The 17,046-nt window shown below is 40.3% G+C and overlaps 1 protein-coding gene across 6 annotated transcripts in view; it reads right to left on the reverse strand.

Moving 5' to 3' along the window:
• Positions 1-3,981: 3,981 nt before the first annotated feature.
• LOC142562797 (uncharacterized) overlaps positions 3,982-17,046 on the reverse strand; it is an 88,867-nt gene continuing 75,802 nt past the window's right edge. The window contains exons 1-5 of one of the 6 annotated variants that reach the window (XM_075673552.1): positions 14,731-15,104; positions 13,341-13,610; positions 6,783-6,834; positions 6,333-6,384; positions 3,982-4,810 (exon numbers count right to left, since the gene is read on the reverse strand). In XM_075673552.1, coding sequence (XP_075529667.1) covers positions 4,503-4,810; positions 6,333-6,384; positions 6,783-6,830 — 408 coding nt within the window. In that variant the 5' untranslated portion in view covers positions 6,831-6,834; positions 13,341-13,610; positions 14,731-15,104 and the 3' untranslated portion in view covers positions 3,982-4,502. The other 5 variants (XR_012824154.1, XM_075673551.1, XM_075673550.1 and 2 more) reach the window with 5 other exon arrangements.

A 17,046-nucleotide genomic window follows, 5' to 3' on the forward strand; every position in this document is an offset into this window, starting at 1 on the left:
TTTAGTCTTCATTGTGTGCATTGTTTGCTGTGCCTTTGTACCTTTGTATTACCTTTGTACTGCAGTCCGGATTAGCAAAACTTTCCTTATGCAAGTGCTGTTTCTGGTTTTCCAACACATTATTTATCCTATCATTACCATTTTGGCACTGAGTGCTGCCAGGCTGATCAGAGAGAGACCCTGCCACGTAAGACAAGTCTTGTGAACCTGGGACCAGATTTTAATTAAAGCTTCATAGCAATCGTGTCAGAAGCACCTACTCCTGACATCAGGTATTGCTGCCTGATTCCTAACTGCACAATAACAGGTGGGATCTGTTCTTGTGTACCAGTCTTTTTTGTTTCTGAACTCTTTAAGTGCAGTTCGGTGATTGAGCTAGTTGAACCACAACTTGCAAGGGTTACTTATCAGGAAAGCACTGGGCCATTGGGGGGAGCAAGGAATATTTTATGATAAGCTAGAGGAAGCATTTTAACCTCCAAATTTGGCAAAGCTCACAATTAAAAAAGTGATACCAGCATGCAGAATGTTCTTATGTCACTTAAATTTTGTGTGAGGCATGAAAATTGCGAAAAATTAGTGACCACTGAAAAAGAAAAAGTTATTTTCTTGTTCAGTCTAGGTTGAAAAAATATTAGGAGATTGTACAGTACTGTTGCATTTTTGCAAAGCAAGAGAAATTGCCACTATGTGCAATTTTAGCATTGAGAAATTTCAAGTCTTGCTTTTTGTGACAAAATGTCCATTATGATGAAGATTCATGGATTATCACTTTAATTTGAATGTTTACAGCACGTATGGTGTCACTAATGAGTCTAGTACGAATCAGTTAGGACCTTGCTCACGTCTATGCAAGTCCACTTGTTTGTATTATGCTTATAATCATAGCATACCTAATATATATATATGTATATATATATATATATATATATAATTTATTTTCTTTTTTTTTATTTATTTATTTTTTTGTGATACTGTCAATCCCATCAGGGATTTTTACAGGAGTGGGTTAGCAGGGTCTATAGACATTGTAGTACAGGCATTTACATAAGAATACAAAAGGGTACTTAGTAAGTGTAGAGTTTCATGGACCTATGTTAACAGCAATAAGTATGGCAAAAACATAACGCATGAAGAGCTTATTTCAATTACATATAATGTTTTGCAAAGAGACAAAAAGGAAGAAAAGAAGGATAAGTATATGGTTATACAATTGATTGCATCATCCATCATTTCACATCACAAATTTCCAAAAACATTTGGTAATTAATACAATGATAAAGACAATGTTGATAACATCATTTAGTTGTGATTGACAGTACTGTTGGGCCAACAAATTCAACAAATTTGTCAACAGTGGGCTGTGCGACTACTGTCTGGGCTAAAGCATTCCAATCACGAGCAGCTTGCGGGAAGAACGAAAAGCTGAATGTATTGTTAGTGCAAGAATATTTTTGGAGTGTAAGGTGATGCTTGTGACGGGTTTCTCTGGATGTGTTACAGGAAATATAGGTGTTAGAATCCACATGAACCTTATTATGCAGGATGAGATACAAAAATTTGAGTCGGTACAGCATCGCACGACTGCTTAGTGTGTGAAGGCCGATCTCAGATAGCATCTGAGTAGGCGAGTCGGTGCGCCGAAATTGGTTACAGGTAAACCGCACGGCTGTTTGCTGGACAGCCTCAAGAGTAGCCATTTCATTTTGGGCAAAGGGAAACCACGCCACGTTCGCATATTCTAAGACAGGACGTATGCTTGTAACATAGGCCAAGAGCTTGGCTTCCTTCATAGAGTATCGCAGGGCCCGTTTTAAGAACATAAGCTTTCGCATCGCTTTGCTTACTACGTCCTCTACATGAGCCGACCATCCTAAGTCTGATGATATGATAATGCCCAAGTACTTGTACTGAGTGACAGTGTTAAGTCTAGTATTATCACAGCCGTATGAAAAAGTGAGCTTGGATTTCTTTTTTGTTACTGACATTGAAACTGTTTCATCGAAGTTAATGGTCATTTGCCAGTTTTCACACCATTGGACTATCAAAGAAAAATCCTTGTTAAGACTAATTTGGTCTTGCCGGTTTAGTACTTGTCTATACAGGACACAGTCTTCTGCAAATAACCTAATTTTGGATTCAATCTGATTAGTTATGTAATTTATGAACAAAAGAAACAGGATAGGGGCCAAAACAGAACCCTAGGGTACACCAGAAAGCACTGGTACAGATTCAGAAGCGTAGGAGCCTACCTGAACAAACTGGCGGCGGTCAGATAAGTAATTGCTAATCCAACGAAAAATTGGCCCATCTCCTAGTATATGTTTAAGCTTTAGAAGTAGTTTAGCATGGCAGACACGATCAAAAGCCTTTGAGAAGACTAGGTAAATTACATCTATTTGTTTCTGGTCGTTAATTGCTTTGGCAAAATCGTGTAGTATCTCAACAAGTTGGGTAACAGTAGATGGACCAGTCCTGAAGCCATGTTGGCATGGATGGAGGACATTGTTTGCCTCAATGAACTGTGTAACGAATTTTAAGATATGTTCCAAGATTTTACAGCATGTGCATGTGAGAGAAATAGGTCTATAGTTTGACTGACAAGAAATATTGCCCGATTTGTAGACAGGCACTATTTTAGCAATTTTCCATTCTGTTGGGATACATTGTTCGGAGATTGATTTGTTGTAAATAAGGCATAAGTATTTGCTTACAGGCTCGGCATAACGTTTCAGGAAACAGTTCGGGATTTCATCAGGACCGTTGCACTTTTTATCGTCTAAATTTAATAATAGTGCGAACACGCCTGCTTCAGTTACGACTGGAGCGCTCAGTGTTTCGTTGTGCTTTATATTTTCTTGCCTGTAAGCATGCGTAATGCCATTGTCGGGGGCAAATGCGGAATGGAAGAATGTGTTAAACGGCTTCCGCTTGTTTCTTTTCTTCTGTCGGCGATAATGGTTTTGTACGGTTATCGCTGTGCCCGACATAACGCCAGAATTTCTGGGGTGAGTCTTTGATAAAATTGCTAAGCGTTGTACTGCAGAAGCGCTGTTTTCCTACCTTTGTTGCTTCCTTTAGTAGTCTGTTTAACGAATTTATTTTTTGGCAGAAGTCTGGAACTGGGAATAATTTTTTAGATTTCCGCAACCTTTTTATTCTACGTTTTAAATGAATTATGTCACGTGTAATCCATGGGTTGTGCTTATTGGTGTTCTTTTGTATTTGTGGGACAAATTGCCTTAAGCAGTGCATAACATGTGCTTTGAACAGCAACCAAATTTCATTGATGTTGGCCGAGCCCTTTGAGATTAGCTCGTTAAAGTCGTAGTACTCGTGGGCAAGGTAGGTCATAATGGCGTCGTCTGCTTTGTTAAATGCATACACGCTCTTTCTAGTGTTACGTTGGCGGATTCGGTTTGGAATGGTGAACGTGCAAAAAACCATGTGATGATCCGATAGTCCTTCAAAAATATCGACTTTGTTATCGTCTTTGGAAAAGAAATCGCTTATGAAAAGAAGGTCTAAAATGGAGCTTGAAGTGCCCTGGACACGGGTAGGCTTGCATACTATTTGGGTCAGGTTGAAGGTAAACAGAAAGCTCAGCAAGGTATTGTTTGTTACATTGGATGGGCTCAGAGAGTCCCAGTTAATCTCTGGAAGATTAAAGTCTCCTCCCATTATTATGGCGTTCCCCAGCATGTGTTGATACATGTACTCTAGAAGCTGCTCGAGATACCAGACTTCGGCTTGGGGCGTTCTGTAGATGGCGCCAGCATAGACGTGGGTCTGGCCCAGCTAAATTCTACACCAGACCGCCTCCACACCAGGGACATCTGGCATCACTGAGTAATTTATGCCTTGGCCTATAAGCAAAGCAATACCACCACCTCTAGTTCTGTCTTTTCAGACAATGGAGTAGCCTGGAGGGGCTACTTCATGGTTTGCGATGTCAGCGTGCAGCCATGTCTCAGCCACACAGATAATATCAGGTTCAAGAGCGATCAGAATCGCCTCTAGCTGTTCGATTTTGTTCAAAAGGCTGCGCGCATTAACATTGAGAACAACTAGGGTCGACGGTGGTTTCGAGTTTGCGTGGCTGGTCCGTTGTGCATGCTTTCGTTTTTTGCAGCTTCCACTATGTCTTTCGCTTGATCATCCCAGGTATACAGGTGGTTATTTATTTTGACTTAATCGTAGGACAAAAAAACTTTCTCTTTCTAGTCTCGATGTACTTTCGTTCTTTCCCATAGCTTCTTTCTAATTTGTCTTACTGCAGGCGAATAATCCTCACTAATTGAATATTCAGTTCCTTTTAGCTTTCTGCAATTGCTAAGTATGTTAGCTTTATCCCGGTAGTCAAATAACTTCAAAATGACAGGTCTGTGCTTGGGATTATCAATCGTTTGTTTTCGCCCAAGACGGTGGATTCTTTCGATGCCAGCCGTTTGTATTCCTATCGTATCTTCAAAGATTGTTTTCTCAACAGCATCGAGCAGATCTCAATGACTCTCATTTTCAATTTCCTTAACACCGTATATGACAAGATTAGACCTGCGGCCTCTGTTATCTAATTCGTCGACTTTCTTAGTCAAGGACAGTACCAGGTAATCGAGTTTGTCAACCCTTTCCACGCATTCCAAGATCTGCTTTTCCATTTTGCCTATTTTTTCCAGCTTTTTATCTATCGCTCCAAGTTTTTTATTGGTCACCAGTTTTTCATTCTTTATCTCTTGGATGTCTTTTGCAATCATTTTGAGCTGCTCTTCAATCGCAATGTCACCGGGCCCAGGATTAGTCTCGACGTCCCCTGCCAGCAACAACAGGAACCGCAAGGAATTAGACAGATCACAGAACCACTCAAGCAAAGCGTGTGGGCACGGCAGCAAAACAAGACAAACGATACTGCTACGAAAGGATTTGCTGAACCGTTTCCTCACCTGGATGGCAAACATATATATATATATATATATAATTTATGGATACTGCAATATCGAAGAGAAATCATAGCAGGTGCGATACATAAAAAAGTATTTACATGAAAATGCACAAACACGGTAAAATAAAAACAGTATGTATATAATAGTGAATGAAGATAAGAGTTTGTTAAATGTCAAGAGCAAAAAATTGATGAATAACACAAATGATTTAGAGACAAAGCAGCAAACCCAAAAAGGCAGAACAAGACCAGATAACACTGCACACCTAACAAACTCTAAATACGCAAACACGCAGGCACACGCAAATGTAAGTAACACTTCTCAAAGAATTATTGTAAATATTTCTCAAATTAAGACAATGAATCCTGGATTACAACATCATTGGCAAGGTTATTCTATTCTACAACGGTTCTCGGAATAAAAAAGTACTTAAAGCAGTTATTATGTGGAACTAAAGGTGTTATTGTAAAAGAATGTCGTCTGGTAGCATAGCCTTCCTATAACCATAACCTATATATATATATATATATATATATATATATATATATATATATATATAGGTAACATTCCTGCTTTTGTGCGAGGCTCTTTCCTCGGATTGGATTTCTTTTAGCCTCACAACAGTGCAGGCAATGTCTTATTCTCGATTTTGTGCTTCCTACCTGTATAGACATGAAAGCATTGTAGTACAGTTGCTGTGTATTTGTTTTGCTGGGAGTCACATTTTTAACGAAGAATGGCAAAAACAGGAGACAGCATAAACATGAATGGTTGGGACATAGACGTAGACCTCCAGGACAAAGCGTTCACCTTTCTTTTCAGGGTTATGCATAGATGGCAACAGCAGTGTGATAGTGGTTGGTGCGTGCATGCATAAAGCTACACTTGCTCATTAATAAAGCTAATGATCTAAGTAGTGCACTGTCCTGTGTATTCATGTTTATGTGTGTCCCCCATTGTACATTTGTCATTTTGCACTAATAGAGAAGCCTTGGCAAGTACCAACTGGCCCAAACTAACTTTTAGTTGTTTTGGTTGTACTTCCTAGCTAGTGTTACAAAAATTATTCTGAGGTTTCGTCGCCTGGCAGAACATTGCTTGAGCTTGCAGCATTCCCTTTCCAACATGGTTCCAAATTCCCAGTTCAGGAAAATGTGCTCAAGCACATCATTTGGAAAATAAATTGCCTCAATCTGTTAGCTATGGATCCATTTATCCATTTCAGTAAATGAAGGCAAAAAAATTTTAAAAAAGCAAAGCTTCTTTTTACCATTTAGGGAGTTTTGGGGTGGTCCAAAAGGCGATTACAGGCCATGGATGTTCAGGTTTGGCTGAGGCACTTGTGCACTTTTAGAAATATAGCCAAACAACCATTAGACAGCTCCAACCCACCTGGCAAAGAAGGTTGCACCAACCTACAGAGTATTGCCCTCGTACCATGACACTGCAATGGTGAAACCACATAGCATCAGAATATGCTAATTCACAGAAAGTGATATTACTAAAGTCACACATAGCTACACTGAAAATAAATTTATCAATAATTGGAACATGTGGCACACATACTATTTAAATGTAAACTGACCTTGCCATGGAAACAGGAAAATCCTAGTTTAATATTTTTCTCATGCGTGCCTTTAAATTAGTGATGCTAACCAGCTTTACCAGAAGCACTGGATGATCTTTCAGATAACAAATTGACTAGGCCTTTCTTGAGTGTCCATTACATAGTGAAGGTGTGGTCCAAAAGGCGATTACAGGCCATGGATGTTCAGGTTTGGCTGAGGCACTTGTGCACTTTTAGAAATATAGCCAAACAACCATTAGACAGCTCCAACCCACCTGGCAAAGAAGGTTGCACCAACCTACAGAGTATTGCCCTCGTACCATGACACTGCAATGGTGAAACCACATAGCATCAGAATATGCTAATTCACAGAAAGTGATATTACTAAAGTCACACATAGCTACACTGAAAATAAATTTATCAATAATTGGAACATGTGGCACACATACTATTTAAATGTAAACTGACCTTGCCATGGAAGCAGGAAAATCCTAGTTTAATATTTTTCTCATGCGTGCCTTTAAATTAGTGATGCTAACCAGCTTTACCAGAAGCACTGGATGACCTTTCAGATAACAAATTGACTAGGCCTTTCTTGAGTGTCCATTACATAGTGAAGGTGTGACCAGTAGTGACATCAAAACATGTTTTTGGCATTGTGCCAAACTGGAACAAATGTTCTTCAGTACCAATGACAGTGCGTGTGTGTATCTGTATGTCTGCACACACATGCAATATACGTGTCTGTTCATGTCTTTGTAGTGCAAGATGATACAAGTACCACAGGAGCTATGAGAAGTGCTGTGGTGATGGGTTTGGGATTAATGTTCATGTTCTTGAATGCACACAGTACTATCATGAGTCATTTAACGCACACAGGGCTATCATGGTTGCCGTCTTTTTGCATTCAGTCCCCATTACAACTCCGTTTGGTTCATCAGACCTTGTAGCAAAGGTATCTTCTGCAGTTATTCCTTTTGACTGATCGCAAAATAGTGCTGTCACTGTTCGCAGAGAATACAATGAATTGCGTATGCATATGTTACGAGTGTGTACGCGCAACTGCTCAGAATGCCCAACATTGTGTTTTACCTTTAGAAATTAGCCTTGTAAATAGATATGTTTTCACCACCACCTCTGGAAATTCCCATTTAAAATTTTCAAATATAAGCAGTAGGCTCATCTCGCTTAGCTGTTATCGCAGGAGATAGAAAATGGAAGCGAGAGCTACCTGAAGTTACACAGACCCTTATGTGGCTGTGGCACATACCCACCCTTCGGAATACGGTAAGAATAAGGCAGCACAAATATGAGAAATTGGTTTTATTAACCCTTTGAGGGTCGATTTTTTTCACCATATGCGACCGCCCAGGGTCAATGTTTTTTTATTGCAGATTCCAATTCTTCTGAGGGACCTATTTCAAAAAAGATTTACCGTAATTTTTCTAGGGTGACCATAAAGTGAGAAAAAGATATTTTGCTTTGGCATATATGTACTGTTTATTCATGAATAACAACAATTAAAAAAAAGGAAATAAACTTATAAGGCTTAGAAAATGCGCACACAAGAATATTTTGCAAGTGTCAAATGTTCTTGCTCTTACACTAATATTTACGTCCATAGCGTAATCGAACTGCGTACAGGTGAGCACACTCAAGAAAACTGTGGTTGTGTGCCCGTCAAAAAAGCAAAATGTGTGACAAATTTCCGCTAATCTTCATCTTATCGCCAACCAGAGGCAATTAGTTTTGCTAGCCTCCAAAAAAAGAAAAGGAAAGGAAATGCATGCATGTGGCATCCTTCCTATGCACACCCCTGTGAGCACTAAATGAGCGAGAAACAGGTGGTCGCCCTTTGAGTGATAATAACAAGATAGCCATTAGTTTTGCGAGTGCAAGAAGCTGAAACTGCCCGCGGAACAAAACCCAAACCGCTGCCCACCCACGCATGCGCCAATGTGCGAGTGGTAGTATATAGACGTGCCGTAGCAAACTAGCTCTAAAACACTGTGCAACGAAAACCGAGAAAGGGAGGTACGAGAAAAAAATTTCCTCTATTCCTACATAGTGGCAGCATATGCCAGAAAAGAAAAACTTAGGAAATTGGCGTCTGTTTTAAACGTACAGATGGCGCCTTAAATATATGGCATCGACCATTTTGGACTTGTTCGTGGCGCTGTATATTTACGTCATTGACCCTCAAAGGGTTAATGCGAATAGCGTTCTTAGCCTACTTCAGCCACTTAGGTTCTGTCAATCTGTCTACCTTCTTTATGCTGCTGTTTAATTAAAAAATAGTTTTGAATTTCTCCGGTGCTGGGCAGGAACAAGCCCGCGTCACCTGAGTTCCTCAAGCACCACAGCCTTAATGCTTTCGCGCTGCACCATGAATGACCGCGAGCAGCGAGGAATTCTCAGCATTAGCATAGCGTTAGTTTGCACCATGTTACCGTGAATTTTGGAGGTCACACAAAAGGGGGAGGGCTTCACACATGGCACAGTGTGTCCAGAAGAAAGTGCGAGAGAGGAGCCTGGCTGCAGTGCACAGCTCACGCAGTCTTGGAGGCCATGCACTGCACCATGCATAATAATAATAATAATATTTTTATTCACTTCAATTCATACGTGTTCCAGCCTGCATAAGCATTGCCGCTTGTGTGCTGAGCTGGGCAGCCAGGTTAAGCACATGAAACAACAGCAAGTAAATCATAGTTGAAAAGAAGAGAAAATAAAATCAACCAAATACTCAGCAACTGCTTGTGTTATATAAAAACAAACAAACAAACAAGAACCAACAGAGCAAATGATAGCAAATCCACTGTGCACACTTTCGTACACGAAATGAAAACATTAAGAACATGGCCAACAGCAAATTACCTTATTCTATATTATCGTTCAGCCAAGGTCGAAGGAAATTCTTAAGGTCTTTTAATCCGGTAATACTCGGGAGGGTTCATATTTTATTGAAGTAATAAGGAACATAGTAGGTGCGGGTTCTTTTGCCATAAGTGGTGAAGATGTGGGGTATGACATACTTTTCTGATTGACGGAGAGGCCGTACTTTAATGTTGCAGATTTTAAAGGAGCTGTGAAAGAAATGCTTGTAGAATATGTCAAAGATAAATTGCTTGTGTACAGGTAGCATGTCAAAATATTCCATACTGTCTCGGGCTGACTTATCGTGATAGTTGGTTCCATAGGAGAGATTGGTTGCAATCCTGTGCACTATGCGGCTTAATGTGTTTAATTTATATAAAGATGCGGTTCCGTAAATTGTTATCCCGTATCGTAATATGGACTCTCTCAATCCCTTATATACCATTTTTCTAACCGATACATCACATATAGATCGTAGAGCATATATATAAACACACACTAGGCATAGGCGTTTGGCTAACTCTGCAATATGAATATTCCACGACAGTGTTTCGTCAAATGTGATACCAAGGTATTTAAAATTGGATTTAAGTTCCAAAGGTGGGCATGAACAGCGCGTACAGTTTCTCTCATGAAGGTATATATCTGATAGTATTCTAAACACTTTATATGGGCTATGAAAACAAAATAGGCAGGTTTTTGTATTATTAGTAAAAATCTGATTAGTGTTTAACCATTCTATCAAAAGATGCACATCCTGTTGCATCCTTTCGGAGGCCTCTTCATACGTTTCACTTGGTATAGCCAAGGCAGTATCATCCGCGTATAAAAAGAGTTGCGAGTTTAGTGGAACACAGGTCATATCATTGACGTAAATATTAAATAACAAGGGTCCTAAAATTGATCCCTGAGGAACACCTGTCAAAACGTTCAAAATTGGGCTGTATAATCCGCCTAGTTGGCCGCATTGGGCTCGATCAGCAAAATAGCTTTTAAAGAACGACATGTACGGACCTCTAAAACCAATACTGTCAAGTTTATCTAATAATAGATTGTGATTGATAGTATCAAAGGCTTTTTGCAAATCAATAAAAAGTGTAAGGAAAATGCTATTGTTATCTATTTCTTTGCAGACTAGGTCATGAAAATCCTCTAGTAGGTTTACCGTACTTTTGCCTTTGCGGAAACCATACTGGGCGGCATTTAGTAGATGGTACTTATCAAGAAATGATGTCATGCTAACATGTATAATTTTCTCTATGATACAAGCGAGGGAGGACAAAATTGCGATTGGCCTATAATTATTATAATCCTTTTTGGAGCCTTTTTTTATGCAATGGTCTTATTACGCTTACTTTCATGTACGTGTGAATTTGCCCAGTTATTAACGTTTCGTTGATAATGAAAAGTAATACAGCTTTAAGTATGTCAAAATGCTCTATGAGATCTCTTATCCTAACACAATCATAGCCTATAGCTGGCGATTTTGTTATTGGCATTGTCTTCAACACATCCCATAATTCCGGCTCAGTGACAGTAGGCATGTAAGCTGAATGAATGCTTGAAGCAACTGCAGTAGCGTTCGCCATTTTGCTTCCCTGTCTACACAAGAAAGTAACAGATTCTACAAAGTGTTTATTGAACTCAGTGGCCAATTCTACCTTGGTTTTATCTGGAAAGGCCTGTTCTAAAGTATCGTCAATGCTTTTCTTGGATGGTTTTCCTATGGTGGTTTGCACTAATTTCCAAGTTTTTTTTACATCCCTACTGCATGCCGAGAATTGATTAAGCTGGTACTGTTTTTTTGCCAATCGTATTTTTGCTGTAATCTTATTTCGCAGTTGCCTGAATTCCTTTAGTGCAAAGTCATGAGGGCTCTCATTGCGCCTTCTTAAAAGTTTACTTTTGATGTAAGATAGCTCAATAATTTCCTTGTTTATCCAAGGACTTGCCTGATTTCGCCGTTTCATCCTCACCTTAGTTTTCGATTTATTGTAAATTGATTTTAGTTGCTCTACGAGGAGTTCGTAAGCATATAGGTGATTGTGCTGCAACAGGGAAGTCCAGTCATATAACTTAATTAGTTTATCTACTTTTTCATTGTTAATTACAAGCCTTTCTGTAGATCTCTCCTGTGCCACCATTTTACTATCTTTTAACAACGTAAGCGCAACAAAATAATGATCAGCAACTTTTTCTTTGATAATACAGCCGAACGTTTCCTGTTGCGCTACAGTTGTACTGATATGGTCAATGCATGTCTGTGTGAATTTACTTCCTAGAAATTCTTCTCGCGTATAGCCCTGAATTTTATTCTCCAAGCCAAAACTGGCCAACAACGTTAAGTACTCACTTACACCTACCCTATTGGTCACGGAAATGTCAATGTTGAAGTCTCCTGCGAGAATCACACGTTTATTTACTCCATATTTTTTCAGGAATCTAGCGAGCTCCTCTAAAAAAACTGCAATATTCTTGCTAGGAGGTCTGTAAATCGCACAAACTAAAAATTAATCTTCATTGTTAGAAAGATAAAGCACTATAACTTCCGCTTCATCAAATTCAACTTTCAAGCATTCACAAAACCAGCAATTTTTCACAAATACTAACACTCCTCCACCACATTTGCTCTCTCTGCACAAGGCAAACGATTGATAGTTCTGTATATTATAAAGAGAGCAATCAAACTCACTGACATTGATCTCAGTAAATATTATGACCTCCAGAAAAGTTAAAACATTCTCCAAGAACATTTGTAACAAGTTCCAATTCTTGTGAAGACTTCTCACATTCACATGGATAAGATCAAAACTTCTACAAGATTCAACTGACATGAGTTGCCGGCGTATCTTCATCCACTCAGAAAATAAATGTACAATCTCAGTCATCACGTTATCTTCCGCAGATCCGCTTCGTTCTCAAAAAAGAATAACAGGGGCACCTTCAATTTTCTTAACAAATATACGACCATTTCGCACCCAAACATATTTGTAGTGTTTTTCAGTTGCTTGGCGCTTTGCCATCCATCGAAGCTTCTTGGCTAGATGTGTCAAATTTTCATTTATGTAAATGTTCTCATGTTTCAGCATGTTTCGTTTTGCAAGCCACTTTTCTCTTGTTTCTCTCTTGGTGAAACGGACTAGTATGGTAGCCTCAGCATCTGCTTTGCCTTTAATCCTGTGCACAACTTCGACTTCCTCATTCCTGGGAAGGGATAGTTCGAGTCTCCCTGCAAGGGAATTTATAACTGCTCTCAAGTCTTCCCTCTCATGGCACTTGATCCCATGAATTTCCAAATTATTACGTCTTGAATAGGATTCCATCCTATTCGCCTCCATTTCCAGTTGAGAAAGTCTAGTGTCTTTTGCTGTCAGCTGCGCGTCCATGTCTGTAGTTTTTTTTTCTTTAGCTCTTTTACTTCTTGATTCTGGGTTTCAAGAGTTTTAAGCACTTCATCATATTTGAAAGAGATCAAATCGAGTGATTCTTCTATGCTCTGTATTGTTAATGCTTGCTCCTCAAGTTTTCCATGTTTAGCCAGCTGCTCCTCCTGCTTTCTTTCGAGCTCATCAAAACGGCGTAGCATAGTGTCAAGCTTCGACATGACGTCAACCAAAGAAGGTTGCTCACTGTCTGCCATTAACTTCTTACGCTGGGAGCCAGCCCCTTCTTCAGCGTTTGTCAGTCGTGTTTTGTGGTTTGCACACGTGGGACATAACCAAATACGGATCGTTTCTACTGACATGCTTTTTAGGTTAGTCTTTGTGACGCCAGAACATTTGCCGGCATGATAACGGTTATCACAATCGCTGCAACGAAGGCACTGGCTATCAGGTGCAATAGCTTTCAGGCACGCGAGGCAATCATTGCTAGACATTGTGAACACAACTTTGTGCAGTCCGGTGGAGCAGAATTTAAATTCAAACACAGAAGTAGTTATGAAACGCTGCTCTCACCTACTTAAGCGAAGAAAGAGTGTTATGCCGCGCTCATGCACTCCGCCGAACTGCGCTGGTTCACAATCGGCGTTGGCTTTTTAAGCGTTGTCGCCCGGTGTCGCCCTCCTGGATTGGCTGCCCCCACAATGACGCACTCGCAGTATGGACTGTGTAGCCATGGGCGCTCGCACCGAATCTTCTCCGGTATATCACATCGATAACGGCGCCGAAGATGGAAGCATCCGAAGCCAAGGAAGCGACAGTCAGGTCCCTTGGGTCTGGCGGTTCCTACGTAAGCAAAGAAAGAGCGTTATACCGTGCTCATGCACTCCGCTGGACTGCGGAGTGCGGAGAGTTATGGATATCTACACTTCAATCTTCTATTCTTTTTCAAGCTTACCAATGTTGGCAATATTTGTTGGCAATTAGAGGAAGCTTTAGTTTGGGGGTTCCTATCTAAATACATGGGAAAGGAGAAATCGCTTTTCTCTGTAACCACTGCACCAAATTTAATAAGATTTGTTGCACTTGAAAGAAAAGGTTAAAATCTAGTTACTGTTCAAAGCGAATTTTTTATTTAAAAAGTTTACCTTTATAAAAATTTTTGAAAATCACAAATTTTCATAGACTGAAACTATCTTTACAACTCGAACTCAGCAATGAAAATTAATATCACAATTATGTCAATCTGATAGTATATATCAGGTCTGTTCAATTCGCCTGCATCACTGTGAATCAATCACGGAGGTTCACGAGAAGTTAAATTGTGCAGCTTAATTTCTGCGGTGCAAGCACAGCGCAACACTCGAACCGAATGCCAAGGTGCAGGCGTGGTACAGGCATTATGTTATGTCCGACTAATGCGCACAGAATGCGTATGTTTGAGAGGTCCTGAACTGCAGGGATGATCAACGAATTCCAAGGTGCAGCACCCGTGAACTGGTTCAGGTGGGGCAGGGGAATTGAACGTACCTATAAAGCATACAAAATGGACACCATTGTTCTTAAGTACACCACTAATATGCGAGTAGGAGTTGCAAAACTCTTGCAGATTATCATAACAAATTCACGTAAGATATAAATTAACATATTAAAATTGTCCACCTTAGATTTTCTATCAGATGCAGTTTACAGAACTCTGTATCTGTTTTTGGTGCAGAGTTATGGATATCTACACTTCAGGCTTCTATTCTTGTTCAAGCTTACCAATGTTGGCAATATTTGCAAAAATAAATTTAGGTCCTAAATCAAAACTCCACTTCCAGCAGTTACTGAAATTTACTTTCACTCTCAAATGCAACAAGTTTTATAAAAACTAGCCTAAGGTTTATCTCTTAAAAACATTTCTGCGTTTTACATGTATTTGAATACGCAGCATCGGAGTTAGGTGCAAGCTACAAGCACGCACCAGTGCAAAAGAAGGTGGGGGACCTTGCCGGCGAAGTCCACCTTCTTTCGCCTTATCGCCGGCTTCTGCAGAAGGTCAATGAGGCGAAGCTTAAAGGCCAGCTCTCCCCAGAGTATAATGCACACTCAAACTCCAGGACAGAGCATACATACATGCGGCAAATTGATAACAAGGGGGCTCTGTGCCTCTTGATCAATTGGGTGCCTCACTGTCCTCCTCGAGCGGCAGTCGAGAAGGGACTGAAGCCACCTTAACGATCGGCTGTTGCTCATTCTGTGTAGTAAACCCACTGCCCAAACACCATTTTTTGCTATATAATCTCTATGCGCATGCTATAAAAGAGAGCTGCTGTATTGTCATGTAGTTACGGGGAAGAACTAGACAGTGGCCACAACTGTGAATGAAGTAAACTAATTTTGCTACTGGGCGAAATTTGTGCCCAGAAAAGCAAGTAGCACTCGAGCACAACGAAAACGGCAAGCACAATCATTGATCATCAAAATCTGATCTACAGGTCAAACACGTTGGCTATTTATGCAAGACTCGTCAAACATTCCAGTGCAACCACCGGTGCTCACCCACGTTCTAGAATATGCAGCACTGTTCGCCTTGCGCATGCAATCTGATTATACAAGGTCCCCTTGCTACAGAATCAGCAGCTACATTCGAGAGATTTCCAATACATGTAGACATGTCCTGTGATGAGCTATAAGGCTGTAGCAGTTGTAAACCAGTGAAAAATGGTCACCGGAAAAAGATGAACAAGTATGCATGTCCGTATATCGCCCCAAGATACTTGACAGTATCTTGGGGCGATATAGTCAAGTAGATACTTGACCACAAGTATCTACTTGTGTAATGATGTTCAGCTGCATTTAGAAGAGATATACATAGTGTGTCCTACAGAGAAAATACAAGCAATGAGCATTTGTTTATATTTCCCAAATGACTCCAACAACTAAGCCATGGCCCTCAGTCCCCAGCAGCTGCGGAGCGCCTGACGAAGGCGGCAGTCAGACCTGTAACGCAGCAGAGGGTGCTGAGAATCTCTGGGTCAGGATAGGCCGCCAATGGAAACTGACCCTGTCAACCTTTAACGCCCGAACTCTGTTGAGTGAGGCTAGCTTAGAAGGACTCTTTGAGGAACTATCAGACATTGTTTGGGATATCATTAGCCTTAGCGAGATTTGAAGAACTGGTGAGGCTTATACAGTGCTGACTAACGGCCATGTTCTCTGCTGTAGAGGTCTCCCAGATAAGCAATACGGGGTAGGATTCCTAATCCATAAGGACATAGCGGGCAAAATTGGCGAATGCTACAGCATTAATGAGAGGGTAGCAGTAGTCATAAACTTAATATGAGGTGTAGATTAAAAATAGCTGAAGCCTACACTCCAACATCCAGTCACGACAATGGTGAAATAGATCCGTTTTATGAAGATGTTGAATTAGCGATGAGAAAAGTGCAAACTCAGTATACTGTAGTAATGGGCGACTTCAATGCAAAATTGGGGAAAGAGCAGCCTGGTGAACAAGCAATTGGCAACTACGACGACAATGATCAAATAGATCCGTTTTATGAAGATGTTGAATTAGCGATGAGAAAAGTGCAAACTCAGTATACTGTAGTAATGGGCGACTTCAATGCAAAATTGGGGAAAAAGCAGGCTGGTGAACAAGCAATTGGCAACTACTGCGTCGCTAGAGGAGAGATGCTGGTAGAATTAGCAGAAAGGAATAAGCTTCAAATAATGAACACCTTTTTTCAGGAAGTGTAGCAACAGAAAGTGGACCTGGAAAAGCCCTAATGGTGAAACAAGAAATGAAATTGATTTCATACTTTCTGCCGATCCCAGCATAGTGCAGGATGTAGAAGTGATTAGTGAGGGCTAGGATTCGCCTCAATTTGAAGAGAGAAAGAGTAAAATTGGTCAAGAAGAAACAAGTCAACCTAGAGGCAGTAAGGGTAAAAGCAGACAAATTCAGGTTGGTACTTACCAACAAATATGCAGCCTTAGAACAGAGAGATTAAGATGACATAGAAGTAATGAATTAAACCATAACTAGATTGGTTTTAGAGGCAGCAATCGAAGTGGGAGGCAAGGCACCAAGGCAACCAGCAGGCAAGCTCTCCCAAGTAACAAAGGACCTAATACAGAAACGACAAAGAACGAAAGTGTCCAACTCAATATATAAGATAGAATATGCGGAACTGTCAAAACTGATCAAGGCAAAAATAAGTGATACTCAAAACTATAACGTGAGAAAGACTGAAGAAGCTGTAAAAAATGGACACAGCCTTAAATCAGTGAGAAA

Source organism: Dermacentor variabilis, chromosome 1 (genome assembly GCF_050947875.1).
Source record: "Dermacentor variabilis isolate Ectoservices chromosome 1, ASM5094787v1, whole genome shotgun sequence".
NCBI classification, from domain to species: Eukaryota; Metazoa; Arthropoda; class Arachnida; order Ixodida; family Ixodidae; genus Dermacentor; species Dermacentor variabilis.